Genomic DNA, 19,507 nt, shown 5'->3' on the forward strand with positions numbered 1-19,507 from the left:
CCTTGCATTTAGGCCCAACCTGATAGTCATAGGAAAACACTCACTGGCAGCAAAAGACCTAAAAGAAAAAGACTTAGGCCATTGTCTGCCTTAATATTAATTCCATCCAATTTTTATATGAAACTTCTTGAGTAGTTATTAGGAAGAGAACCTCCCCCCCCCATGTTAATGCTTCCTTATTAGATCTGATAGCAGCATTGTGCCTGGGTCTCCTTTCCTTTTCCCTATTCAGGGCTGGAAGAATGCAGCACTTGATTAGAAAAGCCATGCAGCTGTTAAACTGTTTTGATGGCAAGGGAGTGGGGGGTGGGACTAATGCTGGAGTTGTATATTTTGAGCTGTGAATCCTGGCCCTCAAAAAATATGTTCTAAGAATACACAGTACAGGCTGTTACAAAATACACATGCAACAATAACCTCCCCCCAGGAGAGGGATAACTGGGATAACTCCCCGGGATAACGGGTGAAACTAGGTCAGAGCTGTGCGAATATACCATGGGAGATCAGCCTGCACATTCTGTGGCTCCAGATAATGCTATATTTCATGCAATTATCTTCTTTTATGTACTCTTGTGTGTCTGTGTGTTTACAATCTGGATTTTAGGGTTTTGGGTTGCAAATCACACTGTGTCCTCTTTGGAGTAAAATTGTTGCAATAAACAAATGCTATAAATAAGTATAAACAGTGCTTTTTCCTGGGAGGACGCAGGGGTACGCATACCCCTAAACATTTTGTGAATCTAAGTTTGGCCTCATTGTGGGGCAGTATTTCAGTATGAGTAGGAAAATAAGAGTACCCTTAAAATTTTTTTTAAGAAAAAAAGCACTGAGTATACATTCACCAAATGTATGAGTCGTTGACCACTGGTTAAATGATACTTATGTAAAGGACTCCCTTGTCTGTTAGTTTGATGTTTATGCACATTAGTATTCTGTTCTCAGTATGTTTACCTGACGGCAGCTCCATTGACTCCTGGGACAGTCAAATAGATATGCCTAAAGTTTCTACCATATATGGGTTAACATTTTAGCCATATATAGCTAAATATAGACCGCGGAAAGACTATAACTTTCACCTAATCAAGAAAGTAAAAGTTGTTCTTAGAATCAAATAGATAAAATTTCTGTGGGAATATTTTACCACCTGCTTAAAAACTGGATCTGTAATACAGTTCCAGTAAAACATACTGTACTGAAAACACTCTATCCTGGGATATGAGCTTAAGCTGTGCTGACTTTGAACTTGTGTATGTTTACTGATAGTCTAAAGTTACAGAATTTAAAATAGACCTTCTCAAGTTTCATTAGTTGTAGCTGATCACTCTGTCGGGGACTCAACATGTCTGATGACCTGATTACAAAACATAGGTATTTTACCAAAGCTGAGCTCACAACCAGTGCCTTCCAAGGTTGAATCTCTTGCAATGTTATCCAATATCCTCTTTTGCCCATGGAACTTCTTTATGAAATCCACCTCAATTCCCAAGTACTGTCGAGGGAGTATATTGTCAAATTGTTGCCCTTTGTTTTAAATGTTGTGATATTTTTCATAGAGCTTTGTTTTAATGGAAAGTTTTTAAAAACACTCTTTTGGCAAGTGCCTGATTGGGTGGGTATCTGCATGAATCTCTAATAACTCCATTGTATAACTGCTAGCAAAAGACAGAAGCATTGGGCAAGTTCTAGCTTTACTCATTTGCAAACTATTTTATATTCTGAATTATTTTGAACCAGAATAATCGCCTGACAAAATCCCAACATATAAATATTGCAAAGTATGTGAATTTGTTTAGTTAGCTGGACTATGGTAGTTGCCTTTGTACTATAAATCTCTTTAAGATCCCACTGCCTTGATCATAATTGTGACAATGCTTATGCTACCTTTTTGTATTAGAATGTCCTGCTGCTGTTTGTACCGGCAGGTGGAAAAAAATACTTTTTTTTTAATGACTATAATTGGCATGTTTGATTGAAACTTAGAAAATCACAGGTTCTTGGAATAATCAATAGTTATTTTACAAGTCCTGTTGAATTGCTGAGACCTGTTTGTGATTTAGATCTTGCTAAATAGAAATGTCAATTTTAGTATCTTAGAGTGTGCATGGCATCTTGGACAAAGCTTGACTTAATATTTGTTGTAATTGGAACCAAAGGGGTGTTAGCTGAGAATGTTATGTGTTGTTGAGGTATATAGCAATTCCTTGTTTTGGGTATCCTATTTTGAACACCAGCTTTATTTTTTTTATGTTGCATGAGGGCCCCTACGGACTGGTATTTTTTTGACGGGTGTATTCTGCAACATGTCATTGATGCAATAATAGTGCATTAGTGGTAGTTTTATACTATGCTGTTCATACATCATTCCACTTGATTATTTCTGCAATACTTCCTCAATATTCCTGCATTATTGCTATCTGGAGGGCCACTCTTGCATTGTAGTGTAACAGAAGCAGGGGACGCACACACACCTGGAAAAAAACAACAGTGGTATGGACAATTGGAGGATTTCACCAGTTGAAAACAAAGCAGTATGACCACCCCAAAACTTTTGTAGGCACAGTCAGTATTGAAAATGGCATTGTCTTCCAGCCACCCCAATATTACCCTGAACACAAATAATCATGAAGACACAATTCAAAGGGTTTTTGGGGGGCAGGTGGACTTGGTTCATCCCTCTCTCTTTCCCCCACAAAGTCACTCAAAGGGAAATGGATTTGTCCAATTGTACCAGCATATTTTATTTTCTGTACCTTGATGTTATGGAAGCTGCTTGCTTTTGACATTAATGAATAACATGGTGTTGTAAAAATGGGCAAAACGTATATTTTCGTCTCATTTTTGTCTCATTTTGTCTCACAGTTGCTAGGGGAGGCACCAGCTCCTTTCTAAATTCCTTCAGTCCAAACTTGTTCTACATAAATGGTAGAACAAAAATTGGAAGGCCACTTCCTAGGTTCTAGTTGTGAGTTTCCATATAGTCAACGAATTCCTTGCTTACCATTCAGAGATTCTGTCTGTTTAAAAACTTCACTAGTTATAGGGTCAGCCTTGATGATACCCATGGATCCCTTCCAAATCTTTGATCCTGTATTTGTGAGTTAAGAACCTGTAAGAGGAAACCTGCTGAAGCAGTCAAACTAGTTCCTTTGTTAAGATAATGGCCTTAGCAGCTCAGCTAAGTACCTGTCCGTAGCATCTTAAAGAGCTAGCCCACCTAACCTAGCTGGGTGTCACATCTTCCTAGAATGAAGAACAATAGCTAGAGGCTTGTCTTGGTCTGCGTGGGACCCAAAGCTGTAGCTCCTGGGTTCTTGGAAACCTAATAGGGAGGCAATATCTGTTGAAATGTTAATGTTGTCAGCACTTCCACTGTATGCTCAGGTTGTATATATGTGTAAATAAAACCATATATCCTAAAGAAACCTCAGTGTTCATTGACTATTCCAAGGAAACAGAACTCTACAAAGGCACAAGCAAATTTGAAGTCTTTTGCTGCTCTGGTCTCCTTTCTTACATTCCTCTTCCCTGAAACTAAATTCTAGAACATCTCTTGAACAAAGTTTCAGCCTTCAGCTATAGGTTTCAGTAAACTTACCTCGGTTGTTGAGTAACTATTCAAATGCCTGAGTTTCTAAAACCTGAACTACTGTTTTGGGTTTCCTCCTTGTTGCTCAATGTTTTCTAAAGTTGCAAGTCTTTAAAAAACATTTCCTTATATAAGTTAAATGGAAATAGGGTTGTTGGGGTTTTTTTTTTTTGCTATTTATTCTGCTTGACCTTTGGTAATTCAGCTAAAGTGGGTGGTAGATGGGTTTGTTCTTTGCTGTAACTAAACCATTGTGAAACATAAACTTACATTTTAAACGTTGTAATCTTTAAAAATGCTTGGACACAGTACCACTGAAGCAGAATGCAAATGAGGCCTGCAGTTTTTCACAATGGGGAGTTCTGTGATAGAAGCATAAAACAAGGGAATTTGTTACATTATGCATCTGCTGGAATCAAGTAAGTGTAATTTATGAAGAGCACTGCCAGCTGCTGCTTTATCTACTGAGAGTTGGTGAATTTTAATTCTTTATACTAGTTTAGACTGGACTTGTGCTGTAACAATGCATATTCTGTGTGCTCCTTGTAAATCTTGCTTGGCACAAGAGGTGTCCATTATTCAAAGCTGCTTTTAAAAAATTCTTCTGTAATATAGGAGTGGAAGCCCTTCAAAACTTATCCAAAAGTATTTTCTTTAAGCTGCTGTACTGATTCTTGCCCAGTGAATATTAATTATTTAGTCCAATGCTTTCTGGCTCCCCCTTGACTTAACATGGAAGTAGGGATGGTGAAGAAATTAGATTTTATTTACATTTTAATGAGAAACTACCTAATTTTCACTTCTCAAACCAACACATAAATCAAAACACTGGTGTATTTTGAGATTTGAATTTATCCGAATTTTGCAAAGTAATTATTCAATAAAACAATATGTACAATAATGCACATACGTGCAACCCCCCCCCCATTTCTGCATGTTCAATATGTGTGTGACCGCGCATTGCACCGAACCTGGAAGTGACCTGAAAACATCACAAAAATATCACAAAAAGAGGTGGGACGCAATGGGGTGTTTGCAGGTTTTTTCAGTTGTGTTTCAATTATACATGCTTACACTGACATTTTTGTATAACGCCCTGGAATCTTTTGATGAAGAAAAATGACAGATTGTAAACAAACTGATACAAATACAAATATTTGAAAGAGTAATTTTTGCATCTCCAGCCTGCGGAATTAACACTTCTGTAAAACCTAGTAGTATTTTTTGGGCCTAGGTTTTAAACAGTGTAACTTGCTGCACTTTACTGTGCAGAGATAGTTCTTTAAATTTATAAAACTTTACTCAAAAACAGGGTGAATTTGATTTAAATCAAATCAATTTAAATCATGATTTAAATCGCTAGCTAGTAAGACTTGATTTAAATCACTGGTCAGTAAGACTTGATTTCAACCATTTTTTTACAGAAAGATTCATTCTTGCTGGTATAATCTTAATATTTACAAACAGATGAAGGTTTCATTTTTGGAATAATAAATTTCCAGAGTAGTTTTTATAGTTATATCAAACATTACTGATTTATACTATTAGAAATACATAGACAGATAATTATGAAATTATTGTGAGGTTTAATAAGTTAACTGTTTATATTTGGACAACTTTTCTGCTGTACTTTATTGGAAGGAGAAAAATAATTATTTCCTTAATAACAATTTAAACAATTTATTTAACTAAAGCAATAATATTATAGCATATGTATCCATGTTTGTTAACTGATGTGGTTAAACTTATAAAAACTCCCAAAAGTTAGCATACATCAAAAACTTAAAAGAAATCCTTATTTCCTGATGAATAGCCTTTGGACTATAATGTAACTTAAACAGAAAACTATCTTTATAAAGATTTTTCCTCCAAAAGCATTTTATTTTAAAAATCCAATTTTTTTAAAAAATCCATTTTTTTAAAAAAAATAAATCCATTTTTTAAAAAAAAAACCATTGATTTTTATCCACCCTGCTCAAAAAGCAGAACTGAACAAGGAAAAGGTTAACATTGAAGGGTTTCATCAAGGGTTGCCCAGGCTCTACCATCCTCCTATTTACAAGCCAAAAGAGCATACAAACAGACTTTAAAGCTGGCCAAACGCGAGTGGCATCAAAAGTGTTGGCGAGCCTTGATTGCGGCCTCGAGATCCCGCAGACCACAGGAATTTTGGGCTCTGATAAACAAAAGAGGAAGGAAGTACCCACTGATGATTATCCCTGCGCCCACATGGGAACAATTCTTGAGTAAATATTTCTCCTTGGCAGAGGAATCCAACTCACCCACGGAATTCCGAGCCGACCATCTACCTTTGTGGCCCTCCACCGACCCAGACCTGATAATGGACTTGATATTAGATCTGAAAACGGGCAAAGCCCCCGGGCCGGATCTAGTCCCTGCTGAGGCTATTGTTGCGCAACCGAGGTGGTGGGCTGAAATTCTGGCCAAAGTCTTTGATGCAATTAATTCTACGGGGCTTATCCCTAGGTCATGGAAGGAGGCCGTGATCGTGCCAGTCCATAAAAAGGGTCCCCCTGCTGACCCGGAGAACTATCGGAACATCAGCCTTTTGTCTATCATCGGGAAAATCTATGCAAAATTTTTGCTGTCTAAGCTGTCCCATTGGGCAAACGACTCAAATTTGATTGGCTATGAGCAAGCGGGCTTTAGGAACAATTATTCGACCTCTGACCATATGGTAATCATGTATCATCTTGCCAGAAAATATTCTGCCCCGAGTCGGGGACGCCTATGTGTCGCTTTTATAGACCTAAAGGCTGCCTTCGACAGTATCCCAAGAAACTGCCTATGGAAGAAATTAGAGAGATGGGGCATAGATAGAAGGCTGTTATGGCTTATAACCCAATTACACCATGGGTCGTCGGCTAGAGTGAGACTCACACCAGCGGGAAACCTATCCAACGGGGTCCCAATAAATAGAGGTGTGCGCCAAGGCTGCATTTTGGCCCCACTCCTCTTCAACTTGTTTATTAGCGATATGAAGCTCTTTCTGAATGAGTCTCAAGCCAACATTCATGCCCCCCGCCTAGCTGATTTTCGCTGCCCTCTGCTCCTATATGCCGATGATGCCGATGATGCAGCGATCCTTTCCTACTCTAGAGTTGGTTTATGCAGAGCTCTAAAGATTTTTGCGGCTTATTGCAAACTTAACCATCTGACAATTAATCATGGGAAATCTAAAGTCCTGGTCTTTTCCAGGTCTCGGAAAACTTACAGCTGGAAGTTAGATGGAGTCCAATTAGAACAGGTTTTCAAATTTAAATACCTGGGAGTCTTTTTTCATTACAATCTAAGCTGGAAGCCACAGATACAGTATTTACTAAACAAAGGGAAAACAATACTTTATACTCTACTCCAATTTTTTGCGGCCGACGGAGCCTCTCACATCCCTTCTGCATTGAAGGTATACCACGCAAAAGTGGTCTCCACCCTCTGTTATGCTGCCCCGCTCTGGGCCCCAGAGTCCAATTTAACATCGCTGGGGACATTGCAGAATCAGTTTCTCCGTCGCCTTCTGAAACTCCCCATGTGTGTGAGCAACGCAGCCATACGTCTGGAGTTAAGGATTGCATCATTGGAGACTGTCATCTGGAAGCGAGTCTTTGGCTTTTGGCTGTCCAGCTGGCATAGGCTTCCCGACCATTACCTTTTTCAGTGCCTCTGGCGGGACGTCTTTGTCAACCCGTGGGTAGGAAAAATCCATGCCAAACTTCTGAGCATCGGAATTTCCCCAGCGGACTCCTTAAAGATGAACTTACGCTCAGCCAAAAGCCTTATTGAGCAAAGATTAGCGGACATTGAAAATCAACACAACCTCGCCAGGGGTGGGGGTGTCTGCTCCCCCAGGTATCACGGAATAACCCCACCACTTGGTCTTCCATCATACATGTCATCTCTTTCATCAGTACCACACCGACTTGCATTTATTCGGGCAAGGTTCAATGTCCTTCCATCGAACCAGCTGAGCCACAGATTTTCCAAGGGTTTGGTGTCTCCGCTATGCGTGTGTGACGGGGAAACTGTTGAATCTCTTTCACATATAATGTTCAACTGTCCCCTACATAGCATAGCCAGGACTAAATTCCTGGGTCCTGCTTTACTGCGCTTGGTTGGCAGGCCTGTTGAGTCACACGCCGCACTGCTTTTGCAGGATACAGATCCTTCTGTAACTCTGCAGGTGGCGAGATTCCTGAATGCGGTTATCTCACACTCAAAAACCACCAGAAAACAACAACAACATCAAAACTAATCGGACTGTTATGATGAGAGTGCATGTCGGATTTCGTCTTCAGTTTTCCTTTTTCTGTGATCCGTCCCTTGGAGCTCTCCTGGCCCCAAGCTGTCATTTGGCTCTGCTCAATGACCCACCCTTGCATCGTGGTGTTCACCTTCTGTTGTCGGATATATCGGTTTTTATGTCTCTGTGTTTTTATGTTTGTACATATTTTATGGGCTAATAGCCGTAAATAAATTAAATTAAAATTCATCAAGAAAAGTGAGTTTGGTTTCTAAAGCAAAACTTTCCCTCATGAAATGGTAAGATGACATAAAATCCAAGAGAATAGTAGTCACACATTCCATGCCTCTCAGATGTAAGAAGCAAAGGCAGCTTTCAGGAGAAGTTAGAAAATTGTGCTTGTTTTTCAAACTTGCCATGTGTTACTAAAATAAATTTTGCTGTTCCTGGCTAGAAGGGGTTGGGTTTTTTGCCACTTCAATTTCATCTAGCAAAATATAGTAATTTTTTTGAGGGATCAGAAATACCAGGTTTCAGTAAAAAGTTCTCCAGAGAAACCTTTTGAAGTATATACTTCTTTGAAACATTTTTAGGAACAGAAGATTTTGAAACATTCATAATAAAAATCATTGTAAACGAGTGGGGGCTGAGCAGCAGACTATTTTCTGTGCTGAGTGCTCCTGTTCAGAGTCCCAAAAATGCTATTCCACACCCTGCTATGTTCCTTTTAATTTTATTCATTAGTCAGCATTTTGTACCAACTGATTGGGTTTGGTCTTGTTGACCTATTTTGGGTTTTTTCTCCATTTTGGGATCTTTTTATTATTATTTTTAAATAAAATATTTATTAAAGTTTTACAAAACATATATCACATATAACAAAACAAAAACATCAACAACAAACAAAAAATACACACTTAACAACAAAAAAAAGAAAAGAAAGAAGAAAAATTCCACTTTTTAAATTTCAAAAATCCATATCCCTCTTTCCTGACCTCCTCACATCCCCCTTTTTTGTATTCCTCTTTATTCCGTCCAATTCAGCAAATTCTAACCCTTTTTCCAAACTTGTTTAAAATTATATATTTCCAGTTATTATGTCTCTAATTTCCCATATCTTGAACCTTTACACCACCTTATATACTTTGACATAATATTATTCTAGTCATACCCCCTCCTTGTTAAAATTCCTCTTTTCAGAACTCTTTTATCCATATCCCAAATGCCGTGTTGCCTTCACCTCCCACATCATTTTGGGATCTTTTTAAAGGGTATTTGCGGTTTCTCTTTGGTGTCTATGGGCAGCTCTCTTTTCTGTCCCCAAGAAGATTTTATAATAACTTCTTAGTATATACCAGGAAATGACCTATCCAGGTGATGAAATTTTTTAAAATCTACATTTCTATATCTTTGTGTCCCTTCCTCCTTTTCTGCCCATTCCTACTTGTCACCTGGTTGTCATTCCCCCCCCCCCCCCCCGCTTTCAATCTCTCAGTTTAATGTCAATGAGTTCGGGCTGATTTGTGAATTTTACTGCTCTCCACCTTAGTTTTCCCTCCCCTTAGTTCCCATCTGCACACCTTAGCATTACTCAGAATATTCTGATAGCCACTGTTGTGCATAGGTGATGCCATTTTCACTATGCAAGCAAGCATGAGAAGACTGAAAACTTGGATGGCAGAAATTATGATATTGTGGGAACTATTTCATACAGCTGTACAAATCTCATTTTTGACATTGGCCCTATATACTTCCCTGTCAGTCCAGTGGGAAGGCTGCTTCTGTGTAGCCAGTCAGCACTGGGATACAGAAAGCGGCTTGGCCTTTGTTGGAACTAGTGGCAAAATTTAGAAGTACATTTAGAATACAATTTCTGATTTTGTGATGTGCAAAAAGAGTGTTATGATGCAGTTTGTATATTATAATTTTAAAAAGAATTAAAAATATGATTGAATTTTGTCAAAGTAAAGTGTGTGTGTATGTAACAAAGAAATAGATTTTGATATTGGTATTGGTATTCTTATATAAGTGGATGTTTTGGTTTCTCTTAGACACTCTGGACGAATACTTCGAATATGAAGCAGAGGAATTCCTCGTCAACTTAGCCTTGCTGATTACTGAAGGTAGAACACCAGAATATTCTGTGAAGGGTAGGACCGAAGGCTTCCACTGCCCTCCAGCGCAATCAAGTCAGCCCATAACAACTAAACATGAATGCAGTGACAAATTGGCCCAGGTATAATGATCAATAGACTCTTCTACAGTTTAAAGTTGTTCTTCTAATAAATTAAATTGCAAATGGTATATATTACTGTGTGTGTTGTATTTAACGCCTTAAAAAGACCACCTATATAGTACAATGACACTTTGCTTAAATCTTATCAGTATTTGTCATTCAATAAAAGCTAGAATCCCTAGTTTTCTTAAAGCACAATAGTCAAATATTGGTTGGTGTTCTGATAAGATTTATCTGTTTAAACCACTGGTGGGACTTGTAGATGATGCATGCTATGCAGAATCAATGTATAGTAGCTCCCCCAACATGCAGGAGAGAAATTTAGAATAGAACATTCTAATTTGCATCTTTTGATTAGGGAATAAACTGTCCTAATGTCCTAACGTTCAAATAGTTAAGAGGCCGTAGAATATCAGAAACTGAAAGAGTACCAAAAATCAAATATACAGTGGAGATATACAATGGCCATGTTGTTGAGCAAATATGACTGTATTCCTGATGCTTTTGAGTTCAACGCTTATTATTTATTGGATCTGAGCTAGTTTAATCCCTTTTTAAAAACTTAAGCAAGTCATTGAATTTAGAAAGCTGTAGCATTTGATTCTGGCCATGTTACATGCTTTAATCAAGGATGAAGTGGAAACTGGATGAATTGGAAATAGCTCAAGAAGAGCTTTGCCAAGCTGTGTCGCCTTTTCAAAAACACATTATAAACTTTGTATCTTACAGAAGTGTGTCTTGTACATAAGAAGCAGATTTAAATCTAATATACTGCTTTCTCATATTTTTTTCAAGTGTCGTCAAGCTAGGCGCACTAGGTCCGAGGTTACGTTGTTGTGGAAGAACAATATTCCGATCATGATAGAAGTTATGCTACTTCCAGACTGTTGTTATAGTGATGAAGGGTCTACTACAGAAGGAAATGACTTAAATGATCCTGCAGTCAAGCAAGATGCATTGTTACTAGAAAGGTGGATTTTGGAGCCAGTTCCACGACAGTAAGTTTATATATGAGGGTTGGGAAAATACATAATATAATAGAATCTTAAGTCTACAACAGGCTAGTGTATATGTTTTCATTTATTTGGTTTGGGCATTAGTTACATTTTGTCAGATTGTTTCTTTTGAAAATATTAAATTGAAGTTGATTTTTACTTTTCTGTAATTTTACATACTCATTGCAAATAGTGCATTCCAGCTTTGTGTGCTAATGGATTGTGAGTAATTAGAATAGATTTCAGTGAATCCACAAGGCTCTCTATTCTCGATGAGACTGTGTGCTTAATTTCTTACCTTAGTTTTTAATTATATATTTTGTACCAGTAGGTACAGTAGAAGTTGGAAAGCAGGCTTGATTTTGCTACTCATTACTATTGGCTTTTAATAATTCTGATTCCTTGTGCAGTTCTTGCAAGATGCAAAAGAATCCCTTTATGAAGGGAATTATTGAAGCAAAAGTGTGAATGGGAGGGTATTTTCACTCTCTTTTTGCATAATCTAATCAAAGCCAAACTAACGCTTTGCTTTCTTTTCCATATAATGTTTTTTAATCAACAGATGTTTGTTTATATTTTATGTATTTTTAGAAGTGGTGATCGATTCATTGAAGAGAAGACCCTCCTGTTGGCTGTCCGCTCTTTTGTGTTCTTTTCTCAGTTAAGTGCTTGGCTGAGTGTATCACATGGAGCAGTCCCTCGTAATATACTCTACAGGTAGGCCTTAATGAGACATTACCTCTCACTTAGCAGACATCTGGTGATTAGAGAGAAGCAATGATTTTTCCAGTTGTGTTTCTTTGTATGACCTAGTTTGGGATAAAATTGAGGTTCTTTATTTAAAGAAAATATATGTCTGCTGAGAGCTGAGAAACCCTCTCCCCACAACTATCTTGGATTGTGTATAAAGAATTGGTTGGCATTTAAAATCCCATATGTTTTCTAATTTTTCAGAGTAAGTGCGGCACATGTGGATCTTCAGTGGACATTTTCCCAGACCCCAACTGAGCATTTTTTCCCTGTTCCCAACGTTTCTCACAACGTGGCCTTGAAAGTCAGTGTCCAGTCTTTGCCTAGACAATCTAACTATCCAGTCCTGACCTGCAGTATTCACACCAACCTTGGATTTTATGAAAAGGGGATAGAAGATCATAATGTACATCAGCACTGTGATTCCATCAAGGCAGAGCAATGCACTGTGCCCACCTCACAGCGTGCTTGTGGCAGAATAATGAGGACTGAAGGTTTGCTTGGTGTGAGAAAAGGCCCTGAGTTTAGTACAGCTGTTAAAAATATGAAACTTTATCCACCAACTGGGCCTGTGTCTGACTATGGGGCATCGGAGTCTAAAGTTCAGTGCTACATGGCTTCTGTTGACAGCAAGAGATTACCGCAGGAACCGTCCGAGAGAGTGTTAAAATCAATTTGTTTAGCTGACTCCCACGTACATAATGGCTACTCTTCCCGCCAGACATTAGGAGAATCTATTCCTTTGATAGGCTGCTTACTCCAAGAGCGGCATGAAGTTATAGCAAGAATTGCCCAGCATCTGATTCACTGTGATCCAGCAACGTCACCCACCATAGGGCGGCCATTCAACACAAATGATGCAGGTTTGGTTAACTCAAAAGTTGCACGTTGTGCGTATGAAGAGGAGGGCTTGCAGAAGAAAGGAAGAGAATTGTTCTCTTCTTCTACTGCTAACTCAGAACTTCCTTTATCAGAAAATAGCAATGTTGGAAAACCTCGAATAATACCAGAAACACCATTGTCTGATGCCTATATTCCAATGAACCAGTGCTCTCGCCAAACTGTAGAGGAAACTAACCCTCTGATAAGCTCCTTACTTCAAGAGCGGCAGGAGGTCATAGCAAGGATTGCCCAACACCTGATTCACTGTGATCCACCCGTGTCTCATGTTAGTCATCCAGTGTTTAATGTCCACGAAATTAGTTCAGTTAATCCAAAGACTTTTCACACTTCCTGTGAAGAGGACGGCCCACTGAAGAAAGGAAAGGGAATATTTTCGGATTCCTTCTCTAGTTCAAAATTGACTTTCTTGGAAGACAACCAAAAAACAAGAGGTAAAACACCAGCAACCCCTTTGAATTCATTTAGATATGATGTTGAAATGAAGTTATCTCCAAAATCCCAAGCAAGAAGAAAACTCCTGCTAGCAGAGCCTAATGAAGTAGTCCAAAACACATTTCAGCCGTCTCCTGTCAATAGAAATAAAAGTCCATTAACCTATACAAACCAATCATGTAGCAAAGAAGATTATAAATCTGAACTGGCAGATAAATTAGAATCTGTGATTTCTGGTTGTTCCCATAAATCTCAAGTAGTAAAGAAAGGTATTGCCAAGCAATTTTCTGATTTCAGTAGCACTGATGAAGTAGTTTGCACAGATAAACATAAGGACAAAACAATCACTAGCGAAAACAACATCCCAGACTGTTCAAATCCACCGTGGGATCAGTCCAAAATACCTGAAAATATAAAAGTGACTGTAACACAGGCACCGGATAGTTTGCACAGAAATGAACTTAAGTGCTTAAACAAAGACTCTAAACAACCAAATATTTGTGAACAAAGCTCCCAACTGACTAGTATTGAAAATTATTTACATAGAGATCATGAAAGTTTCAAATGCAAGAATAAACAAGACAAAGTGAAAAATGAACACGATGAGAATGAAGACCCAACAGACTATGAAGTTCAAAAACGTTCTCAGAAGAAGCTGGTTGAAGAAGGTTCAGTGGCTTTGTTTGAACAAAAGAAGAATGCAGAGATGCTGGTGGGTGTTAGCTAACGTGCATGTTTTTGTTTTTGCTTTTTTAAACATATCCTACTACTCATACATTTAATTTCTATCATACTTGGCCCCACTATAAAGTGCTGAAGTTGCCACTTTCAATGTTTTTGTGGGTCAACTGAAATCCTTATAGTTGACAGTACTTCAGTCAAAAGCACATTCATGCTGTACCCTTGCATGTGATGTTGAATGTCTGTAGATTCTTTATAATCTTTGCTAATAATGCACTTATGTACCAAAGCTCTGATTGCCCGCTGTGGCTTATTCTATCTAGAAGATTATCTATTTTTCCAAAACATTATGTTGCTATAAAACAGAAGCTGTTTTAATTCCCAAGGGAAAGCACCTTGATTCCATTGTATCCCTTAATTTTGATATGGCTACCCTAGCATCAATGCTCCATAATGCATGCTTGATTCTACAAATAAACAATGCCTGTGTGTGCAGTAGTGCAAGTAAAAAACAAGTCAGCATGCAGTATCTACTTTGATTGGAATGTAAGTGAGCTGCTCTGTGAACTGTAATTTGACAATTTAGCTGTTTGAACTGAGCTGTAATCTTAAAATGAGCTGCTGAAGGCACATCCGCAAAGGAGCTTTCTTAGGCTTTCAGTCTGGTTCTTTAGTTCTAAATCAGAAACATGGATATAGGCTCTTCTTTAGCCCAAAGCAAGGAACTTGCTGTTGGAGAATCCCTTAATGCAGGCATCCCCAACCTGCAGCCCTCCAGATGTTTTGGCCTACAACTCCCATGATCCCTAGCTAACAGGACCAGTGGTCAGGGATGATAGGAATTGTAGTCCAAAACATCTGGAGGGCCAAAGGTTGGGGATGCCTGCCTTAATGGGATTTCTACTGGTGTTGTACTATAGATGCTACCTCCATTGATTTGTCATTGCTCCCGATATATGACATTTGCCATATGTCTGTAGCCCTGACATATGGAGAACCAGCATGGAGTAAGTTCCACTTGTCACTTCCTTACGAATTTTGGAAGCTCAGTATACTTAGGATGAGACATTGTCCCTGAGAAATCACCTGTGCAAATATAATTTAAAATGTGCAAGAGAACTGAACTCGATAGGTTTCCTATTTATAACTGATTGTTTTTCCTCTGCGGACAGCGCACAGCACCACTCAAACATGTGTTGCATAGGAACAATTTTCACCATTTGGTTGGGACTTCTACGAAGGCTTTCCATCCTCGAACTGGATTGCCTCTACTTTCAAGTCCTGTAAGTTGCCGTTACATAGTTTTGTTATGTTTCATAATAATATTTTAAAAACACAGGAGGTGCTGTGTTTTAGATACTTTGCCTGCAAATTATTTTTACTCCTTGTTAAGGCATTTACCTATTAAAATATTTATACATAGAAACAAAGCAATAAATTAGAAAAAAACTAGCCTCAGTTGGTGGGTGGGAGATAACAATTATAGTCGTCTCTTTTATAGCTTCAGAGTGCAAATGAAAGCATGATGAAATGACCAAAAAAGGATCAGAATTTAGACTGCATAATTTTAGGTCACATGGACTGCTGCTGTTTCATAACCCACCTTTCTCCCTGACAGGGAGAAAGTTTACAGATAAAAGCAGAACAGCTAAACACACAGGGGGGAAATTGTTAAAAAAATTATATATCTATATATTGTATATAACCTATTAAAAATATAGACAATCACAACAAAGATAGCATGGCACCCACCCTATCATTTAAAACGGTCAGTTCCCAAAAGCCTGTTGGCGCAAGAAGGTCTTCACTTTCTGGTGAAAGGACATCAAGAAGGAAGCCTGTCTTAACTTCCCTAGGGAGAGGGTTCCAAAGTCTGGGAGGAGCGACTGAGAAGAAACTCATAGACCCTAGTTCTGATCCATCGATAACACTACCAAAAAAAAGTATCTTCCTACAAAATGAATTGTCAATGCAATCAGCTTAGATAGCATTGATTGCCTGCTGGGAAAGGAGACAACTTGAATGGGTCGTTTTCCTCCCGTACAAATTACTGTCAGTGACAGTATCATGGTAACTTGTTGAACAAAATGCACACAACGTTGGGTGTGTGTGCAACCCCAGACACTGGATGTAGGAGATGTTTCCTTTTATTCTTTTTTTGCATGCTACTTTTTTGCTTAAACAGGATCTCATCCAAAAAGATAAGCTTCACAGAGATAATACTTCTTGGTTCAGCATTATTAATAATACCTATACCATGAGGTCCCAGGGTGGATTACAACAATTCAAAAGCAAAATATTAAAAAACAGTTACAATAGATTAAAGTCAAGAAAATTGGAGCTTTCTGTTGCACATTTAGGGCTGTTGTTAGGTTAACTCTCTATATAATTTTAGATTTAACTACATAATGTTAGATTTAGATTGCACTCTGGTGTGGAAATATATTTGTGTTCAAATTTGCACGTACTGCTTATGTGCGTTGTTGGCAATCAATTTAAATTGAGAGAGCCTATCTGCATCACAGATGGCTATCTGCCATATCAAATGATTTAACTCAAAAAGCAAACCAATAAATATTATTCAAACTACTGATTATATAGTAATGATTCGTCACCCATACCCCTGTGGACCACTTGAATATTACTAAAGGTGTTGGAGGACCATTTAAATTATTTTTCCGTCTGCTGCAGCAATTGTAAAACACTGTGCTATAGGCAGTATTGTTTTTAATTGCATTTTCACAAACATGACGCAGAATGTTTTACAACCATTAACCTGAATGAAGTTCACAGACCACTGGTGGTCCACATGGGCACAATTTGGGAACCCCTGTTACAGAGTTCCTTTTCAGTTCTAATGCCTGGGACAAATGTACCAGCTGGCCAGTGGTGGGAGGCTGGATACACTCTGCTTTCATTATATCCATTTGCTTCCATTATGCCCCTAAAACATTTTAAAATGTTTGCTACCAAGATTTCAAGCTCTGTTAAGGTCTTGTGGTCAAAACCTAAGTCTGTTTTTCTCCCCAATCTCCTTCCTTTGAGGTTCCTGAAAGAAAAACACGATCGGGATGCTTTGATTTAGATACATCATTATTACAATTGAAATGTTTGTCCTCCAAAAGGTTTGTCCTCCAAATGTTTATCCTCCAAAAACCTTTTACAAAAAGGTTTATAATATTTGTATGTTTTTACAATGTAATCTGTAACTGTGGGTGTGCATGAGAGAGTATTATGAAGAAAGCACAGATGTGCATCTTCAAGATCTCCTCACTCAGCTAATAAAATTTATTATTATTATTATTATTATTATTATTAATAATAATAATTTTATGCATACAGTAACTAGCGCTGCAACTTTCTAGTTGATTTAAAATCTAGCTGGTTTAAAAACCAACTGAATAAAAAGGTAACCCTGATTAACTGAGCAAGACATGAAATTCTTTTTAGAAAAAACTTCTAAAAGGTACAGATGTATTTATTTCAACAATATAAAGGTAAAGGTACCCCTGCCCGTATGGGCCAGTCTTGACAGACTCTAGGGTTGTGCGCTCATCTCACTCTATAGGCCGGGAGCCAGCGCTGTCCACAGACATTTCCAGGTCACGTGGCCAGCGTGACAAGCTGCATCTGGCGAGCCAGCGCAGCACACGGAACGCCGTTTACCTTCCCGCTAGTAAGCGGTCCCTATTTATCTACTTGCACCCGGGGGTGCTTTCGAACTGCTAGGTTGGCAGGCACTGGGACCGAACGACGGGAGCGCACCCCGCCGCGGGGATTCGAACCGCCGACCATGCGATCGGCAAGTCCTAGGCGCTGAGGTTTTACCCACAGTGCCACCCGCGTCCCGGTTTCAACAATATATATACAACTTAATCACGATCACTTAGTGTATAGTCACTTAGTTACACCTATTTAATTTCTTGGCAAAAATGGTGCATTTCCCAGATTCAACAATACGACCTGGGTACCTTGTCATTGTTTTAACTGGCAGGCTAAGACAAGTTTGTGCCTTACTTGTGTTGCTGAATGCACACAGGCCTTCTGTGGAATGCTGATGAATCCAAACATTTGGGAACTTCCCAATGATTGCACAGAAAGATGCCTAGATGATATATGCTAGACTGTTACCTTGTGCAATGTCAAACTAGCAATTTTTCAAATCTGTGGAAGCAGAATCTATGAAAAGTGTGTGTCAAACTGACATTTTAAAGAGTAGCTTTAATTGGTGTTTACACATTCTGAAATGTACATTAGTTTAACTTCAAAGCATAAGACAGTGGAGGGGGCTGATCTGTAGTCCTCTAGGTATTGTTGAAGTACAGTTTCCACCAGCCCCCAGCTAGCATAGCCAGTGGCAAGGGATGATGGGAGTTGTAGTCCAGCAATATCTGGAGAGCCACATGTTGGTCACTCCTGGCATACGTAGTTCAAACTTGGCAGCTTTAATGCAAAATGTCTGTGTGCATATACCGTATTTTCCCGTGTATCACACGACCCCATGTATAAGACGACCCCTATTTTGGGAGCCCTCAACAGTTGCTGAGCATCTTTTGTATATTTTCCTTTGACGATCTGGCTGATGGAACTGGTGCCGTAATACACCGCATACTGGCACTCACCAAATACTCTTCCTAAGCCAGGAAAACCGGGTAAGCAGCCTCCTCTCCGACATTTCCCTGCTACCGTCGCAGCACCAGCCCTCGCTTACTTAGCATATTAGCCCGTGTATAAGACGGCCCTCAATTTATCACAAAAAAAAATTCAGAAAAAAGATCGTCTTATACATGGAAAAATAAGGTAACTGTGGAGGATATAAGTAGTGACTCTTGGTTTATTTTTTTAAAAACCTTTTTAAATAGCCCACGAGGGTGTATAAGGAGAGAGAGTGATCCAGATGTTCACGAGAAACCATTTCTGAGTTCCAGTGCACCACCTGTAACAAGTCTTAGCCTCCTTGGAAACTTTGAGGTATGTACATGCTCCTAAAATACTCTACTTCTTGCAATTGATGTATTGATACGCTACTACATGGGTAGGCAAACTAAGGCCCGAGGGCCGGAACCGGCCTAATCGCCTTCTAAATCTGGCCTGCGAGCGGTCCAGGAATCAGCATGTTTTTACATGAGTAGAATGTGTGCTTTTATTTAAAATGCATCTCTGGGTTATTTGTGGGGCCCGACTGGTGTTTTTACATGAGTAGAATGTGTGCTTTTATTTAAAATGCACCTCTGGGTTATTTGTGGGGCATAGGAATTCGTTCATTTCCCCCCCAAAAATATAGTCCGGCCCCCCACAAGGTCTGAGGGACAGGTCTGCTGAAAAAGTTTGCTGACCCCTGCACTACTATGATATGCCCAGTGTGATTCTCAACTCACTTAGTGCCTGTTATTTTCATTTTCTGGTGCCAGGTGCAAATGGCTGTGTACAGACTTTTTAATTAAAGATAAATGGGGTAGTTGTTTTCGGTTTTTTTGCAGATTTTTAAAAAATATTAATAAATATAATATGAATAGATAAGTACAGAAATATTTGTTCAGACATCTCAAAAGTTGCATGCAATAAGCACGGGTGCTCCTGCTGACATGCATGCCAAAAACCGCGCCAGAAGAGGGGCAGGGCAGGGGCTCTGCATCTCAAACAGATGACTATATTTTATTTAGCCT

The 19,507-nt window shown here is 38.9% G+C and overlaps 1 protein-coding gene across 2 annotated transcripts in view; it reads left to right on the forward strand.

The window, feature by feature from the left end:
- ATOSA (atos homolog A) overlaps positions 1-19,507 on the forward strand; it is a 52,522-nt gene that overhangs the window by 23,265 nt on the left and 9,750 nt on the right. For both annotated transcript variants that reach the window (XM_053366044.1, XM_053366042.1), the window contains exons 2-8: positions 9,896-10,080; positions 10,876-11,078; positions 11,667-11,792; positions 12,030-13,872; positions 15,014-15,124; positions 16,887-16,966; positions 18,704-18,812. In XM_053366044.1, the coding sequence (XP_053222019.1) occupies positions 9,896-10,080; positions 10,876-11,078; positions 11,667-11,792; positions 12,030-13,872; positions 15,014-15,124; positions 16,887-16,966; positions 18,704-18,812 (2,657 nt within the window). The remainder of the gene's footprint in view (positions 1-9,895; positions 10,081-10,875; positions 11,079-11,666; positions 11,793-12,029; positions 13,873-15,013; positions 15,125-16,886; positions 16,967-18,703; positions 18,813-19,507) is intronic.

The sequence above is a fragment of the Podarcis raffonei genome, chromosome 14 (genome assembly GCF_027172205.1).
Source record: "Podarcis raffonei isolate rPodRaf1 chromosome 14, rPodRaf1.pri, whole genome shotgun sequence".
Taxonomy (NCBI): Eukaryota; Metazoa; Chordata; class Lepidosauria; order Squamata; family Lacertidae; genus Podarcis; species Podarcis raffonei.